General features: G+C 56.5%; 1 protein-coding gene across 5 annotated transcripts in view; it reads right to left on the bottom strand.

Moving 5' to 3' along the window:
• LLGL2 (LLGL scribble cell polarity complex component 2) overlaps nucleotides 1–26,107 on the bottom strand; it is a 35,158-nt gene extending 9,051 nt beyond the window's left edge. For 2 of the 5 annotated variants that reach the window (XM_086688052.1, XM_086688053.1), the window contains exons 1-8: nucleotides 25,913–26,107; nucleotides 14,401–14,495; nucleotides 4,571–4,668; nucleotides 3,264–3,345; nucleotides 2,855–2,970; nucleotides 2,256–2,414; nucleotides 350–512; nucleotides 75–207 (exon numbers count right to left, since the gene is read on the bottom strand). In XM_086688052.1, coding sequence (XP_086544178.1) covers nucleotides 75–207; nucleotides 350–512; nucleotides 2,256–2,414; nucleotides 2,855–2,970; nucleotides 3,264–3,345; nucleotides 4,571–4,668; nucleotides 14,401–14,475 — 826 coding nt within the window. In that variant the 5' untranslated portion in view covers nucleotides 14,476–14,495; nucleotides 25,913–26,107. Of the gene's footprint in view, nucleotides 1–74; nucleotides 208–349; nucleotides 513–2,255; nucleotides 2,415–2,854; nucleotides 2,971–3,263; nucleotides 3,346–4,570; nucleotides 4,669–6,078; nucleotides 6,161–14,400; nucleotides 14,496–14,697; nucleotides 15,149–25,912 lie in introns of those variants that run through there. The other 3 variants (XM_086688049.1, XM_086688050.1, XM_086688054.1) reach the window with 3 other exon arrangements.
• Nucleotides 26,108–27,010: the final 903 nt, after the last annotated feature.

Below are 27,010 nucleotides of genomic sequence, written 5' to 3'. Positions count from 1 at the left end.
GACTGGGAACAGAGGACACTGCTTTGCAAGTGACAGGGCAGGGCCAGGCCCCATTAGGCGGACGGAGCACTGACCGTAAGGCACACAGTTGTGCAGGGGCTCCGAGTGCTGGGTGTCGCTGGACACAGGCCACTGGCAATAGCTGCCGTCGGAATGGCAGCTGACAATCAGGTGGCCGTCCCGCTGCCAGCAGACGTTCTCCAGTTGCTGCAGAGGAAGAGAGGGAAAGTGCGCAGGCTGGGGTCAGGGTGGTGGTCCTGTGCCCGCAGGTCTCAGCACAAGGGCTTTAGGTGATTCGGGGGCCTGAGAGCGCCACGCGGCACCTGCCACCATCCCAGGCGCCGCCTACCTGGCTGCTGAGGAAATGGCCAAGCACGCAGCTGCCCCGCAGGTCCCAGACAACGATGAGGCCGCGGCTGTAGCCAATGAGGACCTGGTTGGGGTCGCGGGGGTGCTCCTGCAGAGCTTCCACCATCTCGAACACCCGCCGGTGGCGGGCGTCCTCGGGCAACCTGGCCGAGGGAAGCACTGTGAGCCCACGCTGCTGCCACCAACAGGGCAGGATGGAGCATGTGGCACAGTTGCTCACGGCGTGCAAGTGCCAGCGTGGGAAGATCGCAGGGAGAGAGAAGCCATGCGCACAAGAGGACAAGGATATATAGAAACCTATATATCCTGTATATCCATCCACAAACGCAGGCGGTTACACTACTACGAAGAAAGGCAAGGCAGTGGCTTCCAGAAGAGTTGATGCGGTGGCTGCCTCGGGGGAAGGAGGGACTCGTGACTGGGAAGGACAGCGGGGGCTCCTGGGAGGCTGGCAAAGTTCTATTTCTTTGTCCAGGGGGTGGCTGCAGGGACGCTCACTTTACGAGAATCCATTAAACCGCACATTCATGCTTAGTGCATTTCTGTAGAAGTGGTATTTCATAAGGAAACAGTTTTTAAAACCCACAAAATAAAACTCCCTACATTAGGTTGGTCTGGCCTTGAGTCCTGTCCCCCTCCTCCTTCTCTGGGCCCGGAATGCTGACGTGAAGTCTGGAGGTGCTGAAGCCAACAGAAGACCATGAGGTGGCAGGCCACGGACCAAGAACCCACACCAAAGAGGGAGAGCAGGAAACACAGACACCTGGACCCCTCTCTGCCAACCCAAGCCAAACCTCTTTTCATTTAGAACAGGATTTACACTGGTAGGAGGGGCTTCCCGGGGCACTCAGGCTGGGGGAGGCCCCCCCGCAACTAGACTCCCACCAGCACAGAGTCAGGTGGGTGCCGGCAGGGCCACACGTGAGGAACAGGTCCTCCTGCTGTCCTGGCCACAGATGGGGTGCCCAGGCTGAGAAGCCGCCATGCCTGCTGACCCGCAAACAGTCCTGCTCTGACCGTGGTCGTGCTGCCCTGACGCTACCCTGCCGGGTGGGAAAGACAGACGTTTGGGCTCAGGCGGAGCCAGCCCCAAGTAGGAATCCTCCCAAACCCAGCGACACTCTTCCTTGGACAGTGGGCCCTGAGCGATGTGAGCACGTTGGAAGGCCAGTCCTTTCGGGACCAGGGTCCTGCTCGCTTGAGCCTGAAGCAGCCCCACATCCCAGGACCCCAGCCTCCTCTCTGTCCCGTGAAATGGCAAAACATTCCACCACTGCCAGTGCTTCGTCTCCTCCTCCTTTGGACCCTGGCACTCTCTCTCCACACCCAGACCTGATCTGACTCCCTCTCTGTTGCCGACATCATCGTCATGGAGCAAAGCCTCCAGAGTGATCCGAAGAAACCTACAGGCTTATGGCTGTCCAAGAGCTTTGGCCATGGGGCCTGCATGCAAACGAAAACTTAGCACGGACGCCAAAACATAAATCTCACCAGGAGTTGCCCCACCTGACGTGGCAACACGAGGTTTGGGCCCCACCTGCCCCCCTGCGGAGCCCCTGGGGTTTTGAAATTCACATGATCAGCGTGAAGACTGCCGGACTGAGACTTGGTGACATTACGAAATCATTTTGAGCATCATTTTCCTCACCTTTAAATGAAATGACAGGTTACCCCCAAGACTCCTCAGAGTGCTATGGTGCTAACGCATTATGAGACGAGAGTCTCAAGTTAAGGGACAGGTTGGGGGCTGAGAGTCTCTTCTCCCCTCCCCGTAGACTTCCCAGGAGAGAAATTATGAGCTCCCGAGACACTACTGGGACTCAAGGGAGAAGGCCACGCTCAGCTGGAGGGAACAGCTTCCTAATGGCACAAGGTGTCCAGCTCACCCTTGCAGCACAGCGTCCGAGCTGATGGTCCGGTCCCCCAGCGTGCGGAAGGCCGGCAGCTGCACCGCAAACACGGTGCCACTCTCGGTGCCCAGGTAGAGGAGCTCGCGGGAGGAATGAGGCAGGACCACAGTGATCTGTGTGGCACTGGGGGCGGCCCTGAGGACGAGAATGGCTGCCTGTGAGCTGGCTGCTACTCAGGCAGGGGAGACCCTGGGGTTAGGATCCCCGACTCCCGGCTGCCCTCAGCAGTCCTGGGAAAGGCCGTGGCTGGGGAAAGCGGGCCCGTGAGGTCCTTTAACGGGGTCTGATGGTGTCTTGGGCCAGGACAAACATTTTGAGTGTCTCCTGCCAAGACAGAAGACAGATGGTAGAGAGCTTGGGCTAGGAGGCAGAAAACCCCCCCCCAGAGCCTCCTGTGCAGACGGCATAGGCGTGGAGGGCCCTGCTCCTCCAGAGCACCCGCATGTGGGGATGTGTTGGCTCAAACAACTGCCAGGACCACCAAGGGCTCCACAGGACCTTCACAGGGTGATTCCACCCAGGAGTTGGGTGCGCCGGTCAGGCTGGCCGGGAGAAGACGGGTACCAGGTCCTTACCCTGGGGGGCCACGCAGCGTGAAACTCTCATCTTCCTGTAGCTCTGACACCCCGCCTCTGACCTTCAGGCTCCACAGGTGGAGGCTGTTGTCGTCCAGCAGGGTGACCAGCTGGCACTAGGGAGGGAAGGGGACAGGAACCAGGAGTGTGTGGTGTCGCTAACCAGGGAGGGCCAGCATTCACTGGGGCCCTTCACACTGGAGTGGCCCACCCCACGCCGGTTGATTCAGGGAGCCCCAGAACCAAAAGACCCCTGGCTGCTCTTAGGGTGGTCTGTGAACCGCAGCTGGGGGAAGGGAGGTGGTCCCAGGCCCTCCTGTCAGAACCAAACCCAGGACTACTAAACGCCTGCCTCTCCCCACCCCTTCCAGGTGATGTGAGAGTAGGAGGATGCGGAGGGCCCCCTCACCTGGCCAGGTAGGAAGTAGATCTGCACCACAGCGTTGTTCTCCCGGTGCAAACCCATGAACTCCACCCCTGGGGCACCATAGCTACGAGTGGCAGGCTCAGGAAAAGCTCCAGAAGGCAGGACACCACCCCTTCCCGCCCAAGGGCCAGGACCTCTGGGCCCACGTGGCAAGGAGTGTAAATACCTCAGCATCACAGAAGGGCTTGCCCTCCTCCCAGACGGCAGTGACCGGGGCCTTGGGTTGGGAGGAGATGGCAGTGGCCCTGGCCCAAGGGCCCTTGGCCAGTGGTGATGTCACCCCGAGGTGGAGCCAGCTCCAACCAGGGAGAACTTTTCCAGCCAGGCAGGTGTCGGGGGGGGGGGGGGGGGGGAGGGGCGGGCAGACACCCTAGGATGGTGAAGATTTATCCCGGTAACTGTTGGGCTGCTTCCTACAGTGCCCCCCCCCCCACCTGAGCTGCAACAAACCCATCAGCTACCACAAGGTGGCACCTGAGAAAAAGACAGGGCACCCCCATGGGTCCACCCCAGCAGCTGTGGCACCGGGGATTGGTAACCAGGATGTGGCTGTAGCCTGGCAATGATTAACCAGCTGAGGGAGTGCTATCCGCCACCTCCAGCCTAGGCCAGCCCGCTAGAGGTGTCCCCGCCTCCCCCGCCCCTGCTGCATAAGAGGAACAGGAGGGAGCCGCAGCCTCACTGGAGGCTCCAGCCAGGCTCCCCATGGGTGGTTCCCCATCTCCCAGTACTCCCACGTCCCAACTGGCTCAACTCTAGGTACTCAGGGGGAATTTGGGGCTGGGGAAGTTCCCAGACTTGTAGTCCAGGCCAGAGGACCCAAGCGGTGATCCTTCATCATCCTGGAACCCTCGGGCTTGCCTCTGAAACACAGAGGCCCCCGCAGCCCAGAACCAATGCTTTGGATAAAATGTGGCCCTTTCAGACCAATGTTCTGCCAACCAGGAGTCAGTTCTACTCTCTGATGTGCCTGTGTGTACATGGCAGGTATGCACGGTTGGGGAGAATCTGGAAGGCTTAGCACTGCTCTTCAAACCCAAGGACACCCTGGTTTGGACAGCACCCTGGGCCTGCTACCCCAGGTCTACTAAGTGGGAGAAAGGAAAACAAAACAAAAAACTTGACTCCACCTCCGGCATTTGGGGCTGACTCCCAAGAGGCTACGCAAGAGGGTTCCCCAAGAGGGAACATCCCAGTACCAGGAGGGGTCATCTACAACTGACTTTTGTTTGAATCCCACCAACGCCAGGGCCCCTCCCCCGGTGGGAGCTGGGAGGACGAAAGGATACAGCTTGACGGCTCCGGAGCGGGTGCCAATGGCCAGGATGCGCAGAGACGGGCTGTAGCCAAGGGCGCTGGGCTGGTGTGGGAAGCCATGCTCCACAGTCTGCAACGAGAACCATGTGGGTATGGAACCTGCAGCCATGTCCCCTCTGCCCCGCCACGGCTGGGGCACCAGGGCCGGACAGAGGAGCTGCAGCACAGAGCCACCTCCAGCAGGAAGGAGAAATTCAGTCACGTTCAGGTTCCTACCCAGATACCTGAGTGCTGAGTCAATCCCAGACCCGTTTGTGACCCAGTCTTAGGCCCTGGGGCCAGCCCTGGGAGCGCATTCTCCCCCGATACCACACTGGCCACTCGATGCTTTCCAGGAACTCTGGACTTGGTTCCTCCACCACCCATACTGTGGGTGACTGACCCAGTCCTCCTGTGGGGGGTAAGGGAAGCTTTGGGGGAGGCTGCCACAATGGACCAGATGGCTCGGGAAGCCTGGTTGTACCACAGTCTGGGGCAGTCTCAGGGGCTAGACAGAACCCCCCAGTAGCCTGTCCTAGCTCTGGGCCATCCGAGGCTCCTCCGGGGCCAAACACCTGCTCTCTCGCAAGTCTTTCTGTCGTGAGGTCTCTCCACTATCTTTCCAGAAAAGAAGCTTCTAGAGTTTTGTTGCAGACACATGCTTTTGCTCATTTCTTCTTATAGAAATAATATACATTATAGAAAACTTGGGACATATGAAGGAGTTTGAAAAGGAACACAAAAATCACCCATGCTCCCGCAACCAGAAGTGACCCTTGCTAACATCTGTGAGTCTTTCTTGTGTTGCGACTGTACACGTGTGTGTCTCTACTTAATACAAAGACCTGACTGGGGTTGTGCCACACGGATATATACGGACCTGCATAGCTTTGTCGCCCATTTGTCCGCCTGTATGTAGCGGGCCCAAATCGTCAAAGGCACTAAAGTGACTTTTAAACGGCTAAGGACTATTCCCTACATAAAGGTGCCCTAACTCACAAGGCTTTAGTTGTTGAACACCTTTGTTTCTGCGGGTTTTACAGTTGCAAATCAGTTGCATTGACGACCTTTCTTGGACTCCTACCTTTGCTTACAACTTGGAGTATTTCTTTAGGCAGAGGTTCCAGTTCTGGAACTCCAGGTTTAAAAGGCATGGGTGTGGGGCGCCTGGGTGGCGCAGTCGGTTAAGCGTCCGACTTCAGCCAGGTCACGATCTCGCGGTCCGTGAGTTCGAGCCCCGCGTCGGGCTCTGGGCTGATGGCTCGGAGCCTGGAGCCTGTTTCCGATTCTGTGTCTCCCTCTCTCTCTGCCCCTCCCCCATTCATGCTCTGTCTCTCTCTGTCCCAAAAATAAATAAACGTTGAAAAAAAAATTTTTTTTAAAAGGCATGGGTGTATACACTACAGATCTGGGTTGATAAACCATCTTCAGGGAGGTTTTTGGTTGTTTTTCTCCACCAGCCCTCCCCACCCCCCACCTCCCACCCCAGGGGATGCCGAACCTGTAGAGCTAGATCAGAGCAGGGCAAAAGATGCCAGGCAGCTGCTTTACTTTTCGTTTTTTAAAGCAATGGAGACTCTGCCCTGCAGAGAAAGGTTGTACCAGTCAGGCGGCTCTCCTTAGGCCCAGGGTCCTCCTCTAGGCTTCCCTCAACTGTCCCATCAGGCCTCAAAGGAGCAGAAAAGGAGAAGTCCTGACGACGGTGGGCATGATAGTTTAGTAAACTCAATGCTGCCTGTTGGCTCATCCAGTCCAGGACGGTGGTTCACAGAAGGAGGCCCTGAGCTGGGGCAGGCCAGGAACAAGAGCTCCACGGAGTCTCTATTCTGGGGACACATAAGTGGAAGGGCCCCCCAGGTCTGGCTCTTTGCCAGGAACTAGTCTGCCCTACAAATGGCTATACCTGGAAGGGATGGCCTGGAGAGCAGAAGTGACCCAGCTGGAGCCCCCCTAGCCAGCCCAGGTCCCAATTCAGCTATGTAAAAAATGCAGCGCCTGGAAAAGCCTTGGGGAGATAGCAGAGCGTCTGGAATGTAAACATTTCCCAGGAAAGGGGGGGGGGGGGGCAGGGCATGTGATGGTGTTTGCGGGGACAAGCTCCCCCAGAGCCCCCTTCCGGCCTCAGCCAGTCTCAGATTGCTGGGGCCTCAGGAAATCAGCAGCCAGGGCTTGAGAAAAGTTTCCTGGGACGGTAGCATTTTTCGATCATCCCAATCAGCAGGAACACAAGGCCAAAGCCTCTGGAATTTGGAGGAGTCTGGGGAAAAAGTCCTGCAGGAAGGAGCCCTGTGCCCAGGAGGAGACCCGCACTGCCAAGTAGGACAGCTGTGAGCTGCACGGAGATACGGAGCATTTGTAATGTGGCCAGTGCCACCAAGGAACAGAAGTTTTCATTTTAATTAAAAAAAATTTTTTTTAACGTTTATTTATTTTTGAGAGAGAGAGAGACAGAGATGGAGTGCGAGTGGGGGGAAGGGCAAAGAGGAGACACAGAATCTGAAACAGGCTCCAGGCTCTGAGCTGTCAGCACAGAGCCCAAAACGGGGATTTGAACCCACAGACCACAAGATCATGACCTGAGCCAAAGTCAGACACTTAACTGACTGAGCCACCCAGGCACCCTTTAATTTAAATTTAAGAATGGGCATACAGTTCAGTCACTGAAAAACTTTCCATGTGAGTTCTTGGGTTCTAAAGGAACAGGGGCTGGAGTCAGGCAGACCAAGCTGCAAATCTCCCAAACTCTAAGTACAGAGCACACAGTTCCAAAGAAAATTTTGTGTCTGAATTGAAGTATGCTGTAAGTGTAAAATACACTTGGCGTTTCAAAGATTTTGTGTTAACAAAAAACCTAGAAAAACCCTCATTAATTTCTATTGACTACATGTTGAAACAATATTTTGGATGTTTTGAGTTAATAAACAAAATGTATCATCAGGGGCGCCTGAGTGGCTCAGTTGGTTAAGCATCCGACTTCCGCTCAGGTCACGATCTCACGGTTCGTGAGTTCAAGCCCCACATCAGGTTCTGTGCTGACAGCTCAGAGCCTAGAGCCTGCTTTGGATTCTGTGTCTCCCTCTCTCTCAGCCCCTCCTCTATTCGCACTCTGTCATGTGCATGCACGCACTCTCTCTCAAAAATAAATAAATATTTTTAAAAAATTAAAAACAAAATATATTATCAAAGTTAATCTCACTTGTCTAAAAAAGGTTGTAATGCAGCTGCTAGGACATTTTAAGTTACACATGTGGCTCATGTTATATTCCTGTTGGGCCGAGGTGCTGCCCTAGACAATTCTGCCTCAGGATATGGGCAAGAAAGTCAAGCCAAAGAGAAAACAGTGTGCAGCTTTCTTTTTCTGTTAGCCTCTCCAGCCACGCGTTATCCTACCAACCCACCGGCAGGAAGTTCTCCTACATCCCACCTGACTTAATCCTGCTGGTGGGCCTCTTTTCCTTAATCTGGAGGGAGACAAAGGTTGGACCCATCCTTCAGTCTCTTGTACTTCTCATTTCCCACCGCCTCTCTCTACTGCCTCTGGTCTCCACCTTCTTTTCCATAAGCTGGTTTAGAAAGAATGGGGACTGGGGCGCCTGGGTGGCTCAGTTGGTTAAGCATCCGACCTTTTTTTTAGGCTTACTTATTTTTGAGACAGAGAGGGAGAAAGAGAACGTGCGTGTGCATGAGCACAAGCAGGAGAGGGGCAGAGGGAGAGAGAATCCCAAGCAGGCTCCACATGGTCAGCGTAGAGCCCAATGCGGGGCTTGAACCAACAAATTGTGAGATCATGACCTGAGCCAAAATCAAGTGTCAGGCGTTCAACTGACTGAGCCACCCAGGCACCCCAGCATCCAGCTCTTGATTTCAGCTCAGGTTCATGATCTCATGTGGGATCGTGCCCCGTGTCGGGACGGGGATTCTCTTGGGATTCTCTCTCCCTCTCTCTCTGCCCCTGCTCTTTCTATCTTCTCTTTCAAAAAAGATAAACTTAAAAAAAAAAAAAAAAAAAAGAAAGGCAACATCATGGATGGAACTAGAGTGCATTATGCTAAGCGAAATAAGTCAGAGGAAGACAAATATCCTAGGACTTCACTCATATGTGGAATTTAAGATACAAAACAGATGAACATAAAGGAAGCAAAAATAATATAAAAACAGGGAGGGGGACAAACCAGAAGAGACTCTTAAATACAGAGAAAAGACTGAGGGTTGCTGGAGGTGGGGTGTTGGGTAGGGGGATGGGCTAAATGGGCGAGGGGCATTAAGGAAGACACTTGTTGGGGTGGGCACTGGGTGTTATATGTAAGTGATGAATCACTAAACTCTACTCCTGAAATCACTGTTACACTGTATGTTAACTAGCTTGGATGTAAGTTAAAATAGTAATAAAAATAAAAATAAATACATACATACGTATCAAAAAAAGAAAGAACAAACAAATGGGGACTGAGTCAGGCCCACCAGGCTTTGAATCCCCTTCTGCCACTTAAAATGCCTTGGGACTTGGGTGAGCTCTTTGCCTCTCTGAGCCTCATTTTACGTCTGATAAATGGGAGGATACCTACGACTGCATTGAGCAGGACCACCTGCAGCTTCAACAAAACCCTCAAGAAGACGGTGGCTGGAAGGTTCAGCCCACCCCCCAGAGCACAAAGGCCTTGCCCCCTAGAGCCTGCCTTCCTCCTGAGGCATCAGTCCCTGGAATTCCTCAGGATACCTTCCTCAAGGGATCATGGCTCCCCCAAGAACAAAATGAGGGGAGGAAGCATCATGGTGCCCGTACCTGGGCAGGGACCAAGAGAGTAGGTTCAAATGTAATTAGTGTGGGGACAGGGGATTCCCCAGGTCTGCGGAGGGGTGGGGAAGAGAGGCAAACATGCAAATAAAGCCCACAAATCCCCAAAGGAGGCTGCAAACCTGAGTGCAGGCAGGGGGAGGAGGTGTGGCCCCAGACCCGTTCCAAGAGGCCTGGGGGTCTTGTTGGGAATGGGGAAAGAGGGGGTTTGGATTTGGGGAGAGGACAGAGGTCAGTTAGGGAGGAGCTAGAAACCCAGAGCAGCCTGGCCTCCCCTTTCCTTGGCTGTCCCATCCCCCAACTTCTGACAGCTTTTAAAGACGCAGCCCCCCAGCAGAGTACAAGGTCGATGCGGGGCACAGGAAGTGGACTCAGCCCCAGGGGTGCCCTGCTGTGGGACTGCCAAGGCACACAGCAGCCCTGAATCATCCCTCCACCCAGGACAAGGGGTGGGAAGGGGCCTCAGCCTAGGACAGCAGAGGCCTCCAGCTCAAATTCAAGCTGGGAGGTTGCCCCAAAGCCTGACAGCCACTGATGCCAGCCTCCCCTACCTCCTGAGCTCAGCATCCAGCCTACCTGGCCCTGCCCCTATCCTGCTACCTGGCTCAGGTGACCTCTGCCAAGGGAGGAGAGAACAATGAACTCTTTTGACAGCAGTTGGGAAAGGAGAGATTTGTAGGAGCCGCCAAACTGCAACATTAGCCTAGTGCGAGGAAGAAAGCCCCGTCTGTCTCTTGCTGGCTCCAGGACCCCATTTCAAGTTCTCGGAAGGGAGAGAGCAAAGGCTGTTGGTCAGAGACAGTGGGGGCCCTTCATCTTGTCCTCAGTGAGGGAGGACGCCGGCCAAGATCCAGGGCCTAGGATCTTGCTGGGGGGCTGGAAGGAGGGCTGTCTAGGGCCAGAGGGGTCACGCCCAGCCGCTGGGCTGGGTGGCACTGCCCTGTACTGGGTGTGGTCAGCTCAGATTCCTGGCGGTGGCAGCAACCTGGCCCTCCCTGTGTGGCTGTCACCTGACACCAGGGGCCCAGCCACAAAAAAGCCAAGACAAAACAACCTGGTCCTGGACAGGGGCAGCCGGTCAGGAACACACTGTTTGTTCAGGGCCTGGGGGTGGGGGGAGTGTGGGCGGGCTAGGCAGGAAGGGTGCAGAGCCGTTATCAACGGCTGGTTTCACCAGGGGAGGGAGGGGCCTCAAGTGATTTCCAAGGAAGGAGTTTCACTATGGCATGAAGTTTCTGTCCCCTTGGCATCACTTCCTCCCCACTGACATGTCCAGCAGGCTCCACAGTCCCCTCATCTTGTCCTCGATGGCTCAGAAGACTAGGTCAAGGGGAAAGAAACTGAGGCTTGGGAGGTGAGGCCGCCACCCTCAGGGGCCAGCTGGTAGGTAGATGGAACCGGGGGGACCTTGTTCCCAGCCGGCGCTACCACTTGCCATATACTCAGGCTGTGCAAACCCTAGAGGCCTCAGTTTTCTCACCTGCAGAATGGGAACGCCACCAGCTGTGAGGCACCGGTCATGAGGATGGGGTGAGGCACCAACTGTGTACCAGGCACCATTCAAAGCCATTTAACTTGCTTAGCGTGCCAACCTGGATGTAGAGACTATTACGATGCCCGCTTTATAGATGAGGAAATTGAGGAGCCGAGAGGGTAAGTAACGCACGTGTCTGCAGTGACTTAGTGAGAAAGCGGCACAGCTGGCATCTAGACTCGGGCCATCTGGCTCCAGCCTCCCTGCCCCTAACCACGGAACCACCCAGCCCCTTAGCTGGTTGGCTGAGGGTTCAGAGAGTCCATCTACAGGCACAGCTCCTTCCCAGAGACCACCAGTCTGGTCTGCACACTGCTTGCTGCACCAGCCGTAGGCACCCTTCAGAGGGCCCCTCACCTCCGTGTTAATAAGACCTGCACTGATGGGCCACCCAAGGCTCAGAACTCCAGCTCTGTGCATCCATCCCCCTGTGTGCGGACACCCAAGGCTTCCAAGGTTCCCCAAACTCAGTCTCGGGCCAGAGAAGGCCCATAGGGCTGTGCTCTGAATCCCTAGCCACCAGCCACGCACAGCCTTGCAACTTAGACCTTAACTCATTTAACCTTCCCACCAACTCTCTGGGGTAGCTCCTGTCGTCTCCCCTGGACAGATGAGTGAGTTGCCCAAGGTCACCCACCTGGTGAACCTTGACACTCAATTCTGGGGCTGGCACCACTAACCCCTGGACCAAACTGCCTCTCAATAAATGGATAACCGTTGTTATTCTGTCCAAATTAAACGTATCACTTTCCCTTAACCTGCTCCTCACCTCTCCTGGGCTCCCCACCCCAGTGCCTGGCACCATTAACCGCCCGGGATGGCACCCCCACAGTCACGCTGGGCACCCACCGCCCTTCTCTGCCCCCCTTACTCCTACACCCCCATTGAGCACCAGGCCTCATGCCCTAAATAGTTCTCTAATCCAGCGGTCCTCAGCTAGGGGCCACTGGGCAGTGTATGGAGACATTTCTGGCTGTACATCTTGGGAGAGCAGGGCCAGGCATGCTGCTAAACTGTTCTCACCACATAGCCAGCCCCAAATGTCAAGAGGGAGGAGGTTGAGAAGCCCTGTTCTATTCACACCTGTGCCCCCTCCCTCCTCCAACGGCCCAGGCCTCATCCAATCACTGCAATGCTCTTCTGAGAAAAAAAAAAAAAAAAAGTTCTTTTCTAAACTGTAAATGGGATCGCTCACTGTCCTGCTAAAAACCCACCACAGCTATGGTGTGTTGGGCCCTAGATTCCCAGGTTCCAGGCTCCCTCAAGCTGACTCCAGGGAAGCCTGGGGCCCGGGAGGGGCTGGCATGGGTGGGACCACCCAGGCTTCCAAATATTCCAGGATCTGGCCTCATCCCCCATTCCCAACCCTTCAGGGTCCACCACTCACTCAGTGTCTAGATGAGACTAAACCAGCCCACATCCCCCCCCTCCCCCTTCCTCTTCTAGTCCCAGGAAGTGGAATTTCTTTCAGACCATCAGGTCCTTCCCTCTTTCCAAACTATAAAAGTCCTGGAGGGCAAAGATGTTATCTGAGATCCCCACAGCCCCAGCCCTGGGCAGTAAGTGCTCAGTGCAGGTTTCTAGCAAGTGAATGGAAGGAGGAAGGGATTCAAGGAGCCTCCTCTCTCCCTCTCCCCAGCCAGGCCTAGGGGATGGGGCAGCCAAGTTTTGTTTTTTTTTTTTCAACGTTTATTTATTTTTGGGACAGAGAGAGACAGAGCATGAACGGGGGAGGGGCAGAGAGAGGGAGACACAGAATCGGAAACAGGCTCCAGGCTCTGAGCCATCAGCCCAGAGCCCGACGCGGGGCTCGAACTCACGGACCTCGAGATCGTGACCTGGCTGAAGCCGGACGCTCAACCGACTGCGCCACCCAGGCGCCCCATGAGGCAGCCAAGTTTGAAGGCCACCAGTTGTGGGGCACTGGTTGCGGGGCGGGGGGGGGAGATGATTCCTCTGCCCCAGCCCCACCCCAGCCCCACCCCAACACACAGTTGGAACTTGGGGCAGGGGTTCCTCCCTCTGCTGAGCCTGTCTGTCCGGTTTCTACTAGAATTGGCCACCTTTTTGGGGTGTGGGATCTCTCAGTGTCATCAGGGGCAATGGAGGCATACATAGGTCACCCAAGCCCCGAGGTGGGTGCTGATGTTCTGAGACCCCCCCCCCAACTCACGGGTTACTTCCTTCGAACCAAGGGTGGCAGGCCCCCAGAGGCCCCGAGATCCCACATTCCCAACACCTGTACCCCGTTTCCCACGGCCCAAAAATCCTGCCCACAGCTTCCTTCTGACAGTGGGAGGAGGTGCTCGTTTAGGGAAGCCCTCATCCCACAGGGGGGTGGCCTCACAGCAAAGCTCCATCATGACACCTGCCACAGGTCAAGAAAATCAGAGGAAAATGGCAGGACACGTGGGGACTGCCACCAGCCTCAAACAAGCCCCTGGGAACTCTCTCTCCCTGGGAGGCAGCCTCTGAAGACAGACAGCAGCTAGTGTTCCTGGACCACAAACTGTTTAACTCCATATAATCCTTGTAACATGTCTACGACGTGGGTGACAGGCACAGGGTCACCCAAGTGCTAAGTGGCCAAGTGAGATTTGAAGCCCCGTCCATCAACACATCCCAGAGGAGTCCCGGCGCCCCTGAGGAGCAGAGCACCATGGTCCTCCACTTCCTGCAGTCCACCTGGTGGGGCAGAGGGAAGCTCAGGCACGCAGGCCACGGGCCCAGATCAAAGCAGACATAAGAGAGGCTAATTACCCCGAAACAGGAGCAGATTGCTAGGTGGCTGCAGAGCTAATAAACCACGTTGTGCTCCTCCTGTTTACAGGGCAGCTCTGGCCTTCTCAGGCACCAGCCACCCTGGGGAGGCCCTGGGGAGCTTCTGGGACCTCAGGAGCAGCAGGTTTGGGGTTGGGGCAGCCAAATGCCAGCTGTGGCACATTGTCCCAGGCGCCTCTCCCCGCTCACCCAGGCCTAGAGCTGCCACAAGGAGCTGTTGCGTTGGGCCTATAGGGACAGGTGCATTTTCCTCTGGGGGCAACGTGAGGAGAAAGGGGACAGCCACAGCCTGTGGTCAGTGCCCAAGGGACCTGGCATCACGGGAACATAGTTACACCTTGCAGGGTTCAGCCTCCTTTCACCTTTCTTGTCCCTAAGCATCCTCAACAGCACCGTGAGGAGACAGGCTGTTTTATCCTTATTTTACAGGTGGGGAAACTAAGGCTAGACGAAGCAGGGTGATTTGCAGAGGTCACACAGCCAAGGGCACTCGGGACAGGGAGTCCTGATGCCTGGGCATCCCACTGCCCTTTCCCAGGAAAGCCTGCCAACTGGACCCCACTTCCAGAGTCAGATTCCCAAGGGGGACTGCAGGCAGCACCAACTGAAGTACCTTAATCCAGGTAAAGGCAAGCTGAGTGCCCCAGCCCGTGGAGGGTGGACAATATGGTGCCTGCCATAAACACCTGGCCGCCTCTCCCACTTCCCCTTACCTTGTTAAACTGGAAAAGGTCCCGCTTGAGCCTCTCCCTCGCAGGGTCATGTCCTGGCCTCAGGAACCGTCTCATCGTGCCTGGTGTGCAGCCTCCTAGCAAAAGAGGAGGAGCCGCTGATCACCAGGGTGAGGCAGACGCACAGCCCCGGCCCCAGCGACCATCCTGGCTCCCAGGCCCCAGCTTGGCCGGGCCCAGCCCCTCTCCCCGGGCCCACAGCGGCTTCACCGTCGACCCTCCTGCGCACCCTCGCTCCATCTGCAAAGTACAGTCGAGGGACCTCAGGGACTTCTATACCTGGAGGTCCGGGGCTGGTTGAAGCTCTAACGCTTGCTCCGGGCCACCCGTGGCCTTATAAAGCCAGCGGGAGAAGCTGGGGGAGGAAGCCATTTCACCTGGCTTTATAGGAGTGGAGGCCCTGAGGTTAATTAGCTTAATTGTTAACCTGTTTTCTGAAAAACCATAAAAGCCCAGCTAAACAGAAAGGGAAACTTCCCAAGCCTCTCTCACGAGAGCCAGTTGGGAGGCAGAAATACAAAGGCTGTCCACCAGGGCTCCCAGACCAGAACCCAAACAGGGGCAGGAGAGAGGCCCGGCAGCTATCTCTGGGGGCCAGCACCCCCCGGGCAGACCCTTCCTGCTGACCGCAGGGAAGCCTCTCCCACCACAACTGGCAGGAGCCTGAGTGGGTGACGTGCAGGGCACACAGTCAGAGGCCACTGGGGTTTCGGAAGCCGCAGCCCTCGACCTGGGCTTCCCGGCTGCATGCCTCCCGCCCCCCATCTCTGGCCATCCAGGTCCCAGCTCCCCTGGGCTCTAATGGGGTGCACCGTGACTCCCTTTCCCATGGGCCTAAGTGGAGCCTTATCAGAAGAAATCTGTTCCCAATAAAGAAACCAGCTCAAGGCCCCAAACCCATCGGCCCAAGCCATCCGAATGTAGAATGCATTCCCAATCCGAGGGCAACTATTTCTGGATCATCCTTGGGGGAAGGGAGAAGGATCATCTTTTCAGTTTCCGGCTTCCAGTAGCACGGCCTCCCACTGACCACAGGACACCAAGGCCCGTCCTCAGGAACACAGGGGCTCAGGCCTACTCGGACACTATAAAGAGACTAAGCAGACCCAGCCCCCGCACCGGAGGAGGTGCAGATAAAGACAGGCCAGTGTAGCATGTGGAGTCAGTTGCCCTGCCAGGGGGCACCAGGCCAGGGTGCGGGTTGAGGGCATCCCCTGGCCCAGACTGGGGGATCTGACTGGGAAAAGCCCCCGGCCCAGACTGGGAAAAGAAGGATCTGAGACCTGAAGGATGCCCTTTAGTTTCTGGCTTCTCAGGAGGTGACAAAAATTACCCATCAGGCCAGGGCTTTGCATATGAAAGGACCCTGTGTGGTCCAAGACTGGGGGCTCCCTCCAAGGCAAGTGCTTGGCAGAGGGGGGCGGCGGTGGTGGTCTTCTGGCAGAGCAACCAAGGGCTGGCTATGCTGGGAGGGGTCACCCCACTTGGCATAGACACACATCCTGGGGCAATCCAAACACCACCCCGGCTGGGAACAGGTAAAGACCAGCCCCCCCGAGGGCCATCACCTTCTGGGGGCACCACAAAGACCGCCACTTGCAGGAGGGGGTGGGGTGGATGTGAGAGGTTTGGGCCTTTTCACATTTTGGGGAAGCCAGGGCAGAATGGGGCACCGCAGGTAGCCGGGAAACTGCCAGGTGCCCACGGGACCCGAGGCCCAGAGCAGGTCAGGGAAGAAACACAGGTAAGTCCTGGAGGCTCTAGGGACCAAGCGTGAAAACACTGCTGGGCCTCCCGGACAAACAGCTGAGCCTCGGCCCCGCATTCCAGCTGTGGGGGAGGGCAGCACAAGCTCATAAATCAGCAGCAGCTCCGCTCCGGGCTCCTGGGGGCGTCCGCTCTCCCCGCCTGGGCCTAGGTCACTGGGTCAGAAGCCAGAGGAAGCTGGGAGCGGTGCCCTGGAGGAGGAGAGGGGCCTGTAGACTCCAGGGGGAGGCTGCTCTGGGCTCTGCCCTGAAGGATCCATGCCGGCTGTGGGGTCAGGACCAGGGGGCACAGGGCCATCTGTGCCAAGGACCCACGTAGGCTCGAGGGTGACACGGCACAGACCCAGGGGGACGAGGTGCAGGGAGGAGGGAGGCAGACAGGATGTGGAGACTGGTGGGAGATGGTTGCCATGCCATCCACCCAAATGCCCCTCAGAACATCTGCTGCATACCAGGCGCTATACCAGACTCCTACGTGTTATTTTTATTACTTTTTAAACAGTTCGCTCAAGTAATCCCTGCTCACTGTAAAACAAAACAACAACAACAAAAAAAAACAACCCAGAGGAGAAAATCCTCCCGAAATCCCACTACTCGTAGGCACAGTGGCATGCCGGTACATGTCCTGACCCTTCCTTTCCTTTGCACTTCTGTACAAGGTACACCTAAACCTCATTCCGGATGTTTGTTCACCCTCCACGAGCCCCCCTGAAGTTGAGTGGAATATCTCCACTTGGCAGACAAGGGAATGAAGACCACAGAGGGTGGGGAGCTTCAAGGGCGCTGAGGAGAAACCAGCAAAACTTGGATTTGCCCCCAGGTCTGGCGCACTCCAAATCTAAGGACTCTGGGAGGCAGGGAAGGATGGACAGAGGGTGCCTAATTACATTCCTGCAATTAAAAGGCACGGCCACATGCAGACACACACACTCCCACGTGCCTTCAGCTCAGAGCCAACCATGCAGGTGGGGGCTTGGGGCCTGGTCGCTGCTTGTGAGGTGCTGGCAAGGTGCCACCTGCTCCACAGTGGGCTGGGACCTCAAGGAAGGGGGTAGGTGAGGCGGGGGGAGCCAGGACCAAGACCAACAGCCACGTCTGTTCCTCACTCCAGCCAACCCCTCAATGTTGCTCCCAACACAGAAATAACTGCCCAGGTCAAGGCATAAAAAGTGCACCCCTTCTTGAAAGGGAACAGGTCTGGGACTGGCTGGATTTACACCTCCAGGCAAACCCTCAGCTCCCCTCACCCCCGATTAGCGGGTTCTCCAGAGAGAAGCTTCAGGAACCCAGACCTGGAGCTTCATGGTATGGGAACAGACCCTACCTACTCAGCCCACTCCTGGGTGGTGGGAAACGGGGGGTGGGGAGGTGCGTAAGGGAAAGAGCCAGGGCTTGGTACCAACAGCCAGGGCTCAACCACCATAGCTTAGTCCCTCCAAGCTGGGTGGCCTCCCAAGGTAGCTTCTCCAGGCCCAGCGAGCTCATCTGCAAAGGGGGATGCACCGGTCTGCTGGCAGGGAGCAGGCATTGTCCTAGGGCTGGGGACACAACAGTGACAAAGACAGACATGATCCTTTATGTCACCAAGTTGATATCTTTGCAGGAGAGACCGTGATGACTCACAAGTTCACAAATCAGTCAGCGGGACAGTTTCAGATAGAGAGCAGGGCCAACAAGGAAACGAAGGAAGGGGACAAGACAGAGTGACCAGGGTGTGGTGGTTGGAAGGACTCAGTGAATGTTCCCGCATCTGGGTCTGTGGGTTTGCTGTTCCTTCTGCCATGGGATGCTTTTCCTCCAGATAGCCCATAGCCCACCCGCTCCCTCCCCTCTACTTAAATGTCCCTTTTGGACATTCTCTTCCCAGCTTTGCTTTGCTCCTTAGCACTGGTCACAGTAAAACAGTCTCCCTACTAATCTTGTTTGTTATCCGGGCAGCCCTCCACAAGGATGAGCCTTCTCATTCTCACTCAGGACTTCTGCCCTCTTTTTCACTGCAGCGCCCCTGCTAAATTGAACGAGCAGAGGTGGAAACGTCTCCACCCAGACCTGAATGATAGGAAGTGGTCAGCCGTGGTAAGGTGCAGGGCGTGTCAGGGGAACGGAACAAGCTTGCATCTTCCAGGAGGATGAAGACAAGCACAGGGGCTGAGTACCGGCAACAGGAGAGATGAAGTGGGTCAGAAAGGGGGGCCTGGTGGGCCACCGAGGAGAGTCTCAGTCCTAGCTCACTGGGAGCCAGCTGACAGTCCTGGGCAGGGTCTGCCTTGGTCTGCCCTCCCCCACCCGACGTGGCCCTGTGTTGGCCAACCCATCTGCTCAGCCCCCCACCCCAAGCTCCATCCACTATGGTCTCCATGTGTGCTTTCATCTGAAATAACCTTCGTGTCCCTCATGCAACACATCAAAAATCATCTAAAAAGCGTTTTCTGAACCCATCTTGACCATTCTCCCCCTCCGCCCTGAAGGCTTGACCACACGTTATGCTAAAACGATCCCTAAAACCACCACGGACAAGGGCACCCATTTAGCTCCTCGAATGTTCTCCCCAGCCTTGTGCTGGTCACTAAGCTATCAGGGAAAATCAGGAGCCACCTAAGGGGCTGACAACGGGGAGCGGGTGAAGTGTGCTCAGCACCACGATGGAAGGCGTATAGTCAGTAAGAGGCAGAAGACAGTGACATGGAAACATGCACACGATGTACCCGAGAGCCAGGTAGACTCTTAAAAATATTTACGTAAGTAGACAACACACTGGCAGGGTTATGGGATTAGTGGAGATTTTTTTTCTTCTTTTGGTTTATCTGCCTCCCAGGCAGGGCAGTTAAGAGGATCACATGTGAGAAGGGGCGAAGGCCCAGAGAGTGGTCAGGTATGAGGGGGCCCCTAAGCTCACAGGAGGCACTCAGTGCCATTAGTGGGATCACTCCTGCTCTCTTGGGGCCTGGGCTCCTCTCCAGCCATGTTAACCTGAACAGGGGAGAAGAGAGAGGCGGGTGGGACCAGCTGGATGACCTTGGGCTTCTGGGTCCCGGGACCTGGGGGTGAAGGACGTTACTACTTTACAGGCCACGCCCAACGGGGAGGCCAAGAAGAGACTGAGGCAGTCACTGGAGACGTGTAAGAAGCTCTGAGTGTCCTCCTGGCTCCCTGCACCAGGGCCGCCACATGGCCAGAGCATAACCCCGGAGAGGGGGCTTTGTAAGGAGAAACACCTCCATCCCCTGAACTCCTAAAGACTGCCCAGCCTCAGTGTCAGTTCCTGCCTGTCGCCCTCTCTGTCCTTGACGACACTAAACTCCAAGCATCCCTCCTGGCTCTGCCCCCTGTTCCATTGGGTGCAGGCACTCAGGCTTTGGGGCTGGGCCATGTGAAGCTTGCTGACTGATGGCTGAGCCGTCTGTGTTGGGGGGCGGGGGCTGATTCTTACCCATTTTCCACACAGGTCTCTGCCTCATGTGTGGAACCAGCCTGTGAGTTCCCTGTGGGCAGCTGACCCGGTGATTCCCTTCCTTCCCTTCCTGCTGCTCAAATCACCCAACACTGCCACCGGCCATGAAACATGCCAGAGGCCAGGACTGGTCTCCCCACACCTGATGCACACCCTAGAAAAGACAGGAGAGTGGTCTCTTTGGCAAGTTCACACCCCGGCTTCCCTTTCCATCCTTGGGGGAGACGCCACCGTTGAGATGCATATGAACCCTGCATCTCAGGACCTCAGTAAAGAGACCAGGAGAGGCAGAGACAAAATAACCGAATGGGGCAGGCTTATCTTGGCCCCTATCTCTAAGCAGATCTGATTGTGCTCGCAGGGAGGAAAAAGGGGGTCCCAGCCCAGACTGCTCACCCCACACAGGTGCCGATTGCCCAGAGGCAGAGGCTTGGCCAAGCTAAGCCCGTCTGTCACGAACGTGTGAGATGGGACCTGAGAAGGTCCCTCAACAGCCTGGTCAGCTCCAGTGATCTGCCAGGAGACGCTATGCCCAGGGGCAGGGCTCTGGACACCTAGGCCCGAGGGAAGGAAGGCCCCGGTAGCCACACTCAGCACCTGGCTGAGTTCCCCATCTCCAGGAGCACAAACAGCATGAGCTGGAGTCCCAAGCTCTCCTCTCCTTTCCCCTTTGTCTGCGCTCCCCACAACCCCCTGCTGCTGCAGAGGCTACCCTTCCTTCCCCACGAGGGCGACAACGACATCCTGTGTGAGGCCCGCGTGTGGCCGTGTCCTTCCGTCTGCCGGGTGTGAGTAAACCTCCTACCAAGGGGAGCGGTGGTGCAGGGCTCTCACCGACTGGGGCAGTTGTCTGTGCCAACTGAGATACCCAAGGCTGCTTTGCCGGCGTCCGTGTTGCCCAGGGAAACCCAATCTCCCAGAGGCACCAGACAGTGCCCTGGCCAGCAGCTTAGCAACCACACCTTGGCTGAAAGGGCGCGGGGCTAGGTGGGAGGTGGGACTAAGGAGAACACCCAGAGAGGGGACAGAAACCAGAGGGTTGTCACTGCTGGTGTTAGGTAATAACAAGGATCGAGACCCAAACCGTGACCAGATACCATCGGAAGCATTCCACCTGCATCATCGCATGTAACTCTATCACTTATGGAATAACCCATTCGGAGAGATATCAAACCCAAGCAGTTAGTGAGAGTACCAGCCCCAATCTGAGCTCCAACCTGACTGCACCACCCTCTGTCTGCCAAGTTCAGGCCCCTCGAGCAGGGCAAAGCCTGGATGGGACAACGTGGGTCAGTGGCCAGAGCATCCCCGGCTGGGCCCAGAGCAGTCGCAACCCCCACCCCCATCCTAAGGAGCCACAGGCCAATCCCACAATCCTGGGAGGGCCTTCCTGCCGCACCCAGGGCTCCTCCTAGAGGGTTTCCCTCCCGGAGGATGGGGTGGGAAGTCGAAATGCATGCATTCCCTGAACACATCCCTATTCTGGAGGCCTCAGTCCCTTTCCGCAACCCAACATCAGACTTTCTCCAAGGAAGTGACAGACTGGAGTTGGCCAAGCCTGAGGAGGAAAGCCATTCTGGGGTGGGAGGTGGCCTGCCTCATCCTCTCAGGCCCCATTCCACAGCCTCCTGCTTGCCTCAAACCTTGAACAGCTGACCCAAGGAGGTTCCAAGAAAGGTTGGCTCCAGGAGAAAGGGACAAGCCTGTCCTGTCCATGGCTGGATCCCCAGTGCTCAGTGCCCGCCGTGGAAGACGCTCCGGTGTTATTTGAAGAACTCCCTCACCTCCTGCAAGTCTGTGCTCAAACGGGCGCCCTCGCCACCTCTCCAAGTTGCAACCCACCCCCCACCCCAGTGGTCCCAATCCCCTACTTTTGTTCTTATTCTAAATAATTCGAATCAACTTTTAACACTTACTTTATTACTTATGCTCGTTTTCTGTCACTCACGCTCCCCACCCTTTACAACGTGAGTCCTGGGATGGCAGAGATCTCTGTTTTGCGTAAGGTTAATGGCTGGTGTCTAAACCACTCTGGGCACATAGAGGCACCAGTAGATACTTATTACCTGAATGAGTAAACAGCTAGGACTGAATAGAGATCAACAAGGCAAAGGTCTTCTCTAGTTGGGAACCACTGACCCCAAGGAGTACTGGGTCCCACAGGGTCCCTCAGGGAACTTCCCCACCCTGTTCTCAAGTCTCTGGGCCAAGGTCAGGGTCATGTAGACATCATGCTTGGCACCCTGCTGGAGATACCTTTGTGGGCCCTGCCTCAGACCAAGGCTCCAAGACACCCCGTAAGGAGGCTCCAAGAATAATATTTGCTAGAATCAAGTAGTCCTGTGCCCAGATGTCCCTCTCATCAAACCCTGGGAACACTGAGTCAGGTGTCTTGAGAGAAGGCTCTAGTCTCTGCTGAATTCCTTAAGGGTAGAGTCAGGTACCTAGCAGCTTCCCTGTCCCCACGCCCAGAGGAGCCTCTCCTAGCTCAAGAATTCACTGTGGTTCCTGGGAAGGGGAAGGAGTAGGGTGACTCTTCAAAGTACCAGTTTCCTCTGAGAGGCAGGGCGGGGAAGGAAGGTCACCTCAAAGGGAGCTGAGAAGAGCCCCATGGTGCCAGGGCACAGGGAAGGGAGGGTGTCCCGGGGAACCCTGGGAGCCAAAGCTGGAGGAGTGCAAAAGAGCAAGCAGTACCGATGGCCCCCCTGGGGACACCCCTCTCTCCTGCCCCATACCCTCCTTCTCCCTGAAGACTGCTCCTGGGAAGGGGAAAACAAAGTTGCCAAACAGACCTGGCACGCCTCGACCCAGGAGGAGCCCTGATTGTGATATCGCCTGGGTGAGATAAGAAGGCTTCTCGGTGCTGAGTACTCAGAAGGAAGTCCAGGCGGCCAGTGCTGCTCACGGCAGCCAACCCAGGAGCAGGGACCATGGGCCTCTTGGGCCTCCACTCAGGTGTCTCAACAGCTGCCCCTCACACTTCTGGAAGGACCAGGAAGGCTGGGGAACCCCACAGGTTTCCAGAGACTTGCCCGGTATGCTTGATGCAGACGGGATAGCAGGGTGGGGGCGTGTTACAGACTGTTTGTAGAAGCTCCACACTTTCTAGCTCCAGGTACCACTTCCTCTATGGGGTGGGGGGGTGGGGGTGGGGGGGGGAGGGAACTGGAGGGGGGGGTGGGAGTGGGGGACAGACACAGAGACTTGGGGCCAGGAGCCAGACGGACACCCCTTTCCTAAACGAAGTTGAAAGAAAGCACCATGGAGTTAAAGCTCCTTAAGGACAGCAGAGCAACACAAGAATGTGATTGATCCCTCTCCACCTCCAACGGGGTATAAAACGCATACAGCCAAGCCCTCTGCTGAGCAAAAAGATTAGATTGTATACCCTCTTCCTCCCAGGAAAGGCCCCCAGCTGGGGTCTGGCTACCATGCCTCACTTCTGGCTTTTCCAGGGAGCAGGGGGAAGTACCAAGGGCCACAGAAACGCAAGGTGAAAAGTTAGAAGAGGCCACTGTCCTCTCCCTCTGCCTCCCTAGTTTCAAGGAACAATATTTGCTTTTTAAAAGTTCTGACTTCCAGAGGCTTTCAAAAATCAGGACCTCTTGGGGCGCCTGGGTGGCTAAGTGTCTGACTTTGGCTCACATCATGATCTCATGGTTCATGGGTTCGGGCCCTGTGTTGGGGTCTGTGCTGACAGCTCAGAGCCTGGAGCCTGCTCCGGATTCTGTGTCTTCCTCTCTCTCTGCCCCTCCCTGTCTCTCAAAAATGAATAAATGTTAAAAGAAAATTTAAAGAAATAAAATAAAATATTTAAAAAAAAATCAGGGCTTCTCAGCTGACGTCTGGACAAAGAAGCCAAATTCCCTCACAACTCATCAAGCATGTCCAAAAGGCTCAGGAGTCTGCCTGGAGGCCCACAGGTGACGCTTTTTATGCTTTATGGGGGAATTTAAGCAGCTCACACACACCCCCATGCCTGCTATAAACCAGGCCACGCGTGTTCGTGACATTTTTTTCATTCTCCTGTCAACAAGGCTCGCTGGGGCTTGGCATGGTTAAGTGACTGAGCCAAGATTATGTATATGTAGCAAGAAATCAGCAAGGCATGATCCAAAACTACACCTGCTGTCCAGAAAGACACAAAAACTTAACACCATGTTTAAGGAAAAAGACTGTCAGGCAAGAGGGAGTTATGCCTCTTATCTTACACTTTCTGAGATAAGACAAGATCGGGCGCGTTCAGGGTGGTATGTCCGTAGACTATTTTACACTTTTTTTTTTTTAATTTTAAAAAAAAATTTTTTTTACCGTTTATTTATTTTTGAGACAGAGAGAGACAGAGCATGAACGGGGGAGGGTCAGAATCCAAAACAGGCTCCAGGCTCTGAGAGGTCAGCACAGAGCCCGACACGGGGCTCGAACTCACGGACCGCGAGATCACGACCTGAGCCGAAGTCGGCCGCTTAACCGACTGAGCCACCCAGGCGCCCCTATTTTACACTTTCTAAAACGTTTTACTTTCCCCACAATGGGCTCCTACTGCCTTTTGTTTTTTTAATTTTTTGTTTAGCGTTTATTCATTTTTGAGAGACAGAGCACAAGAGGGGGAGGAGCAGAGACAGAGGGAGACACAGAATCTGAAGCAGGCTCCAGGCTGTGAGCTGTCAGCACAGATTCCAATGTGGGGCTCGAACCCACTGACCGCGAGATCATGACCTGAACTGAAGTCGGACGCTTAACCGACTCAGCCACCCAGGTGTCCCAGGCTCCTACCGCCTTTTTAATTTTTTAAACTAACCGTTCATCTGGGATTACGGGCCTTTTTATTCTTTTAATGCCATTGTATTCAAAAGTTCCTAAGTGCTAAATTATGAAGTTATTGAAATTATATTATTTTGCCACCAAAGGGGACACTCCATTGACTCAAGGAACAGTAGGGAAGCAGGCTGACCTCAGACACTGGAAACACTGTCCATCGGCCCCCACAGAGATTGGCCTAGTCTAACTTTGGAGAAGAGGAGTGAGCAGCGGTCAGAGCCCCCAGAGCTGGGTTAGAGTCTTGACTGCCATAGGTAAGCACTGTGGGCAGATCACTTAAGAAAACCAGATAAGATAAAGAAGTGGGACAATGTGTCCGAGGACCCTTCCCAATGCCTCAGCTCACACAGACAACAGACTGTCTTCCTGGAAAGCCCTTGTGACCCCGGGTTGGGCCACAGCTATTCTAGACTACCTCTTCATTCTTCCCACCTGGGGGTTCCCATATCCCTGACATTCATTCCCTCCCAGCTCCCCTCCCTGTTCACAATCCCCTCTGCGGCCTGACAGGACCTTGAGTTGTAAACTCTGCGTAAGATCCCAAGAGCCCAAGAGCCCCGGTTCAGACGCCCTGCATCTGGCACATGATCCCCACGGGAAGGGGCCCGGAGTCCAAGGCCCGCCGCCTCACCCAAAGCTCCTCGTATCTCAGGTGAGAGACTGAGGGGGCCACGCCACGGTTCTCCTGGTTAGTCAGTTCTCACTGCCAAAGCTGCGCGTGTGTACAAAGTGTCCAGCGGGGGCAAACCGAGAGCACACTTTGCACGCTTTGGCAAGACCATATTTTTCACTCCTCACCAAGTCCCGACGTATCGCAACGCAACCCCACCCGCATCGTTGTGGAAAACCTACTGGATCTCCAAACGTTCCCTTAAAGGTGTCCAAAGCCGCCAGACGCGGAGAAAGGCCCAGAGACCAAAGTCCCTCCCGCGGGCTTCCTGCGTCCGGGGATTAGGAGGCACAAAGGGCCGGCCGGGAGTGGGCCCAGATGGCAGGGGCAGGGACTAAGCCGCCGAGGTAACGTGCTCCGGCCGCTGCTCGAAGACAGCGGGCTACCTGAGACGCGCGTCGCCGGCCTCCTGGGCCAGGCGCCTTGCACGTGGGGCCCAAGGCCCGGGGATCCCACCCCCGCCGGCGGTGACCTCCTGCACTCACAGCCCGGCCGGGCACTTGTTTCCCCGTTTCCCCAAGCCAACGCTACTGGGCAATTCCGAAGCTCAAATCGTGGAAACGCACGCGGATCAGACAGAAAAGTTTCCAGCCGCAAGTCCTACAGGTGTCTTTCTCCCAGACGAACGGAGCCACGGGATCCAGGGCTAGGCGAGCGGACCTGTACAGCTCTCCCCGCCCCGCTCCGTGAAACCAGGGGTCCCGGCCCTCCCCAACCTTCCCGCCCCAAGTGGAGGGCGCCCCGAGGGGGCGGACCCGGCTAAGTGCTTCCGGGCCCGCGCCTCACCTGGAGCCCCAGGCCGGTCCCCGCCCGAGGCCTCGGCGTCCCACGGCTCCCGCCGCCGGCTCCGCTCACTCCGCCGCCGGCCCACGGGCTGCTGGGCGGCCGTCTCCTTCCTGCTCACCTCCGGCGCGGCGAGCAGGGGGCGGAGCCGCTACTATTTACATAAAGGGCGAGCCGGGAGGGCTTGCGGGGCCGCGAGCGCCGGGCCCCAGCGGCCCGCCCCCGGGACTGGCCCCGCCCCCTGCATTTCAGCGCGGACGGGGCGGGAGTGCAGCGAGGGCGCCCTCGGGAGGCGGGCGGTGGCCGCTCTCTGGCCAATCCACGTCCCGGGGGAAGGCGGGGGGGCGGGACCGCGGCCCGCGTGAATATGCACGAGGCGTTGCCGGCCCGCCCCCCGGCCTCACCTGCGTTCACCTGGACTCACGACGCACGCCGCGCCCAGTGTCCTGCCGCGTCCGGGAGGAGGAAATAGTCCCTGGGACGCGCCGCTGTCCTAGCCACCTCCCAGGCGGGACCGCAGAAGGGAGCCGTCCCTCCCCCACGCCGGCCCTAAGCGGCTGTGGGAGGGGCGTAGCCAGGCCGGCTCTTCCCGAGAACACCCAGCCCACTCAGAGCCGGTGACCCGCGGACAGAAGGCCAGCTTTTGGGGCCCTAGAGCGTGGTGGCCCCGGGGACTGGGGTGTCGCCGCGAGGCGCCTCCTCTCGGAGCGGGCCCCAAGCCTGGACCCCCGTCTTCTGAGTCGCTGCTGAGGCAGGAAGGTGTCCGATGCCCCAAGGGACAGACAGCAACATTGACCAGAGTTTTTAGCACAAAGGGCGAGCGGGTTGGAGCGAGGAAGGGCGAACGGAAGGGGCGCGGAGGCCGGGGACACGAATAGCAGACTCCACACACAGCACGACTCGAAGCCGCCAGGGTTCAAGCCACACGGACATGGTGCCTCTCCGCCGCCCTTCTGCCCAGATTCTGCTGCATTCAGGGAAGGCCCCATCGAGGCCAGCCTCCCTCTACGGACTGCCATGCAGTAAGCCGAAAAGACTAGGTCTGTGACTTCCCGTCCCCTGGCTGCAGGCCCTGACAAAGGTGCGGGGTCGCGTTCTTGC

This window comes from Puma concolor, chromosome E1 (genome assembly GCF_028749965.1).
Source record: "Puma concolor isolate L17-30 chromosome E1, mPumCon1.1.hap2, whole genome shotgun sequence".
NCBI lineage: Eukaryota > Metazoa > Chordata > Mammalia > Carnivora > Felidae > Puma > Puma concolor.
Note: the sequence above shows the minus strand (reverse complement) of the source record. Positions and strands in the feature narration are given on the sequence as shown.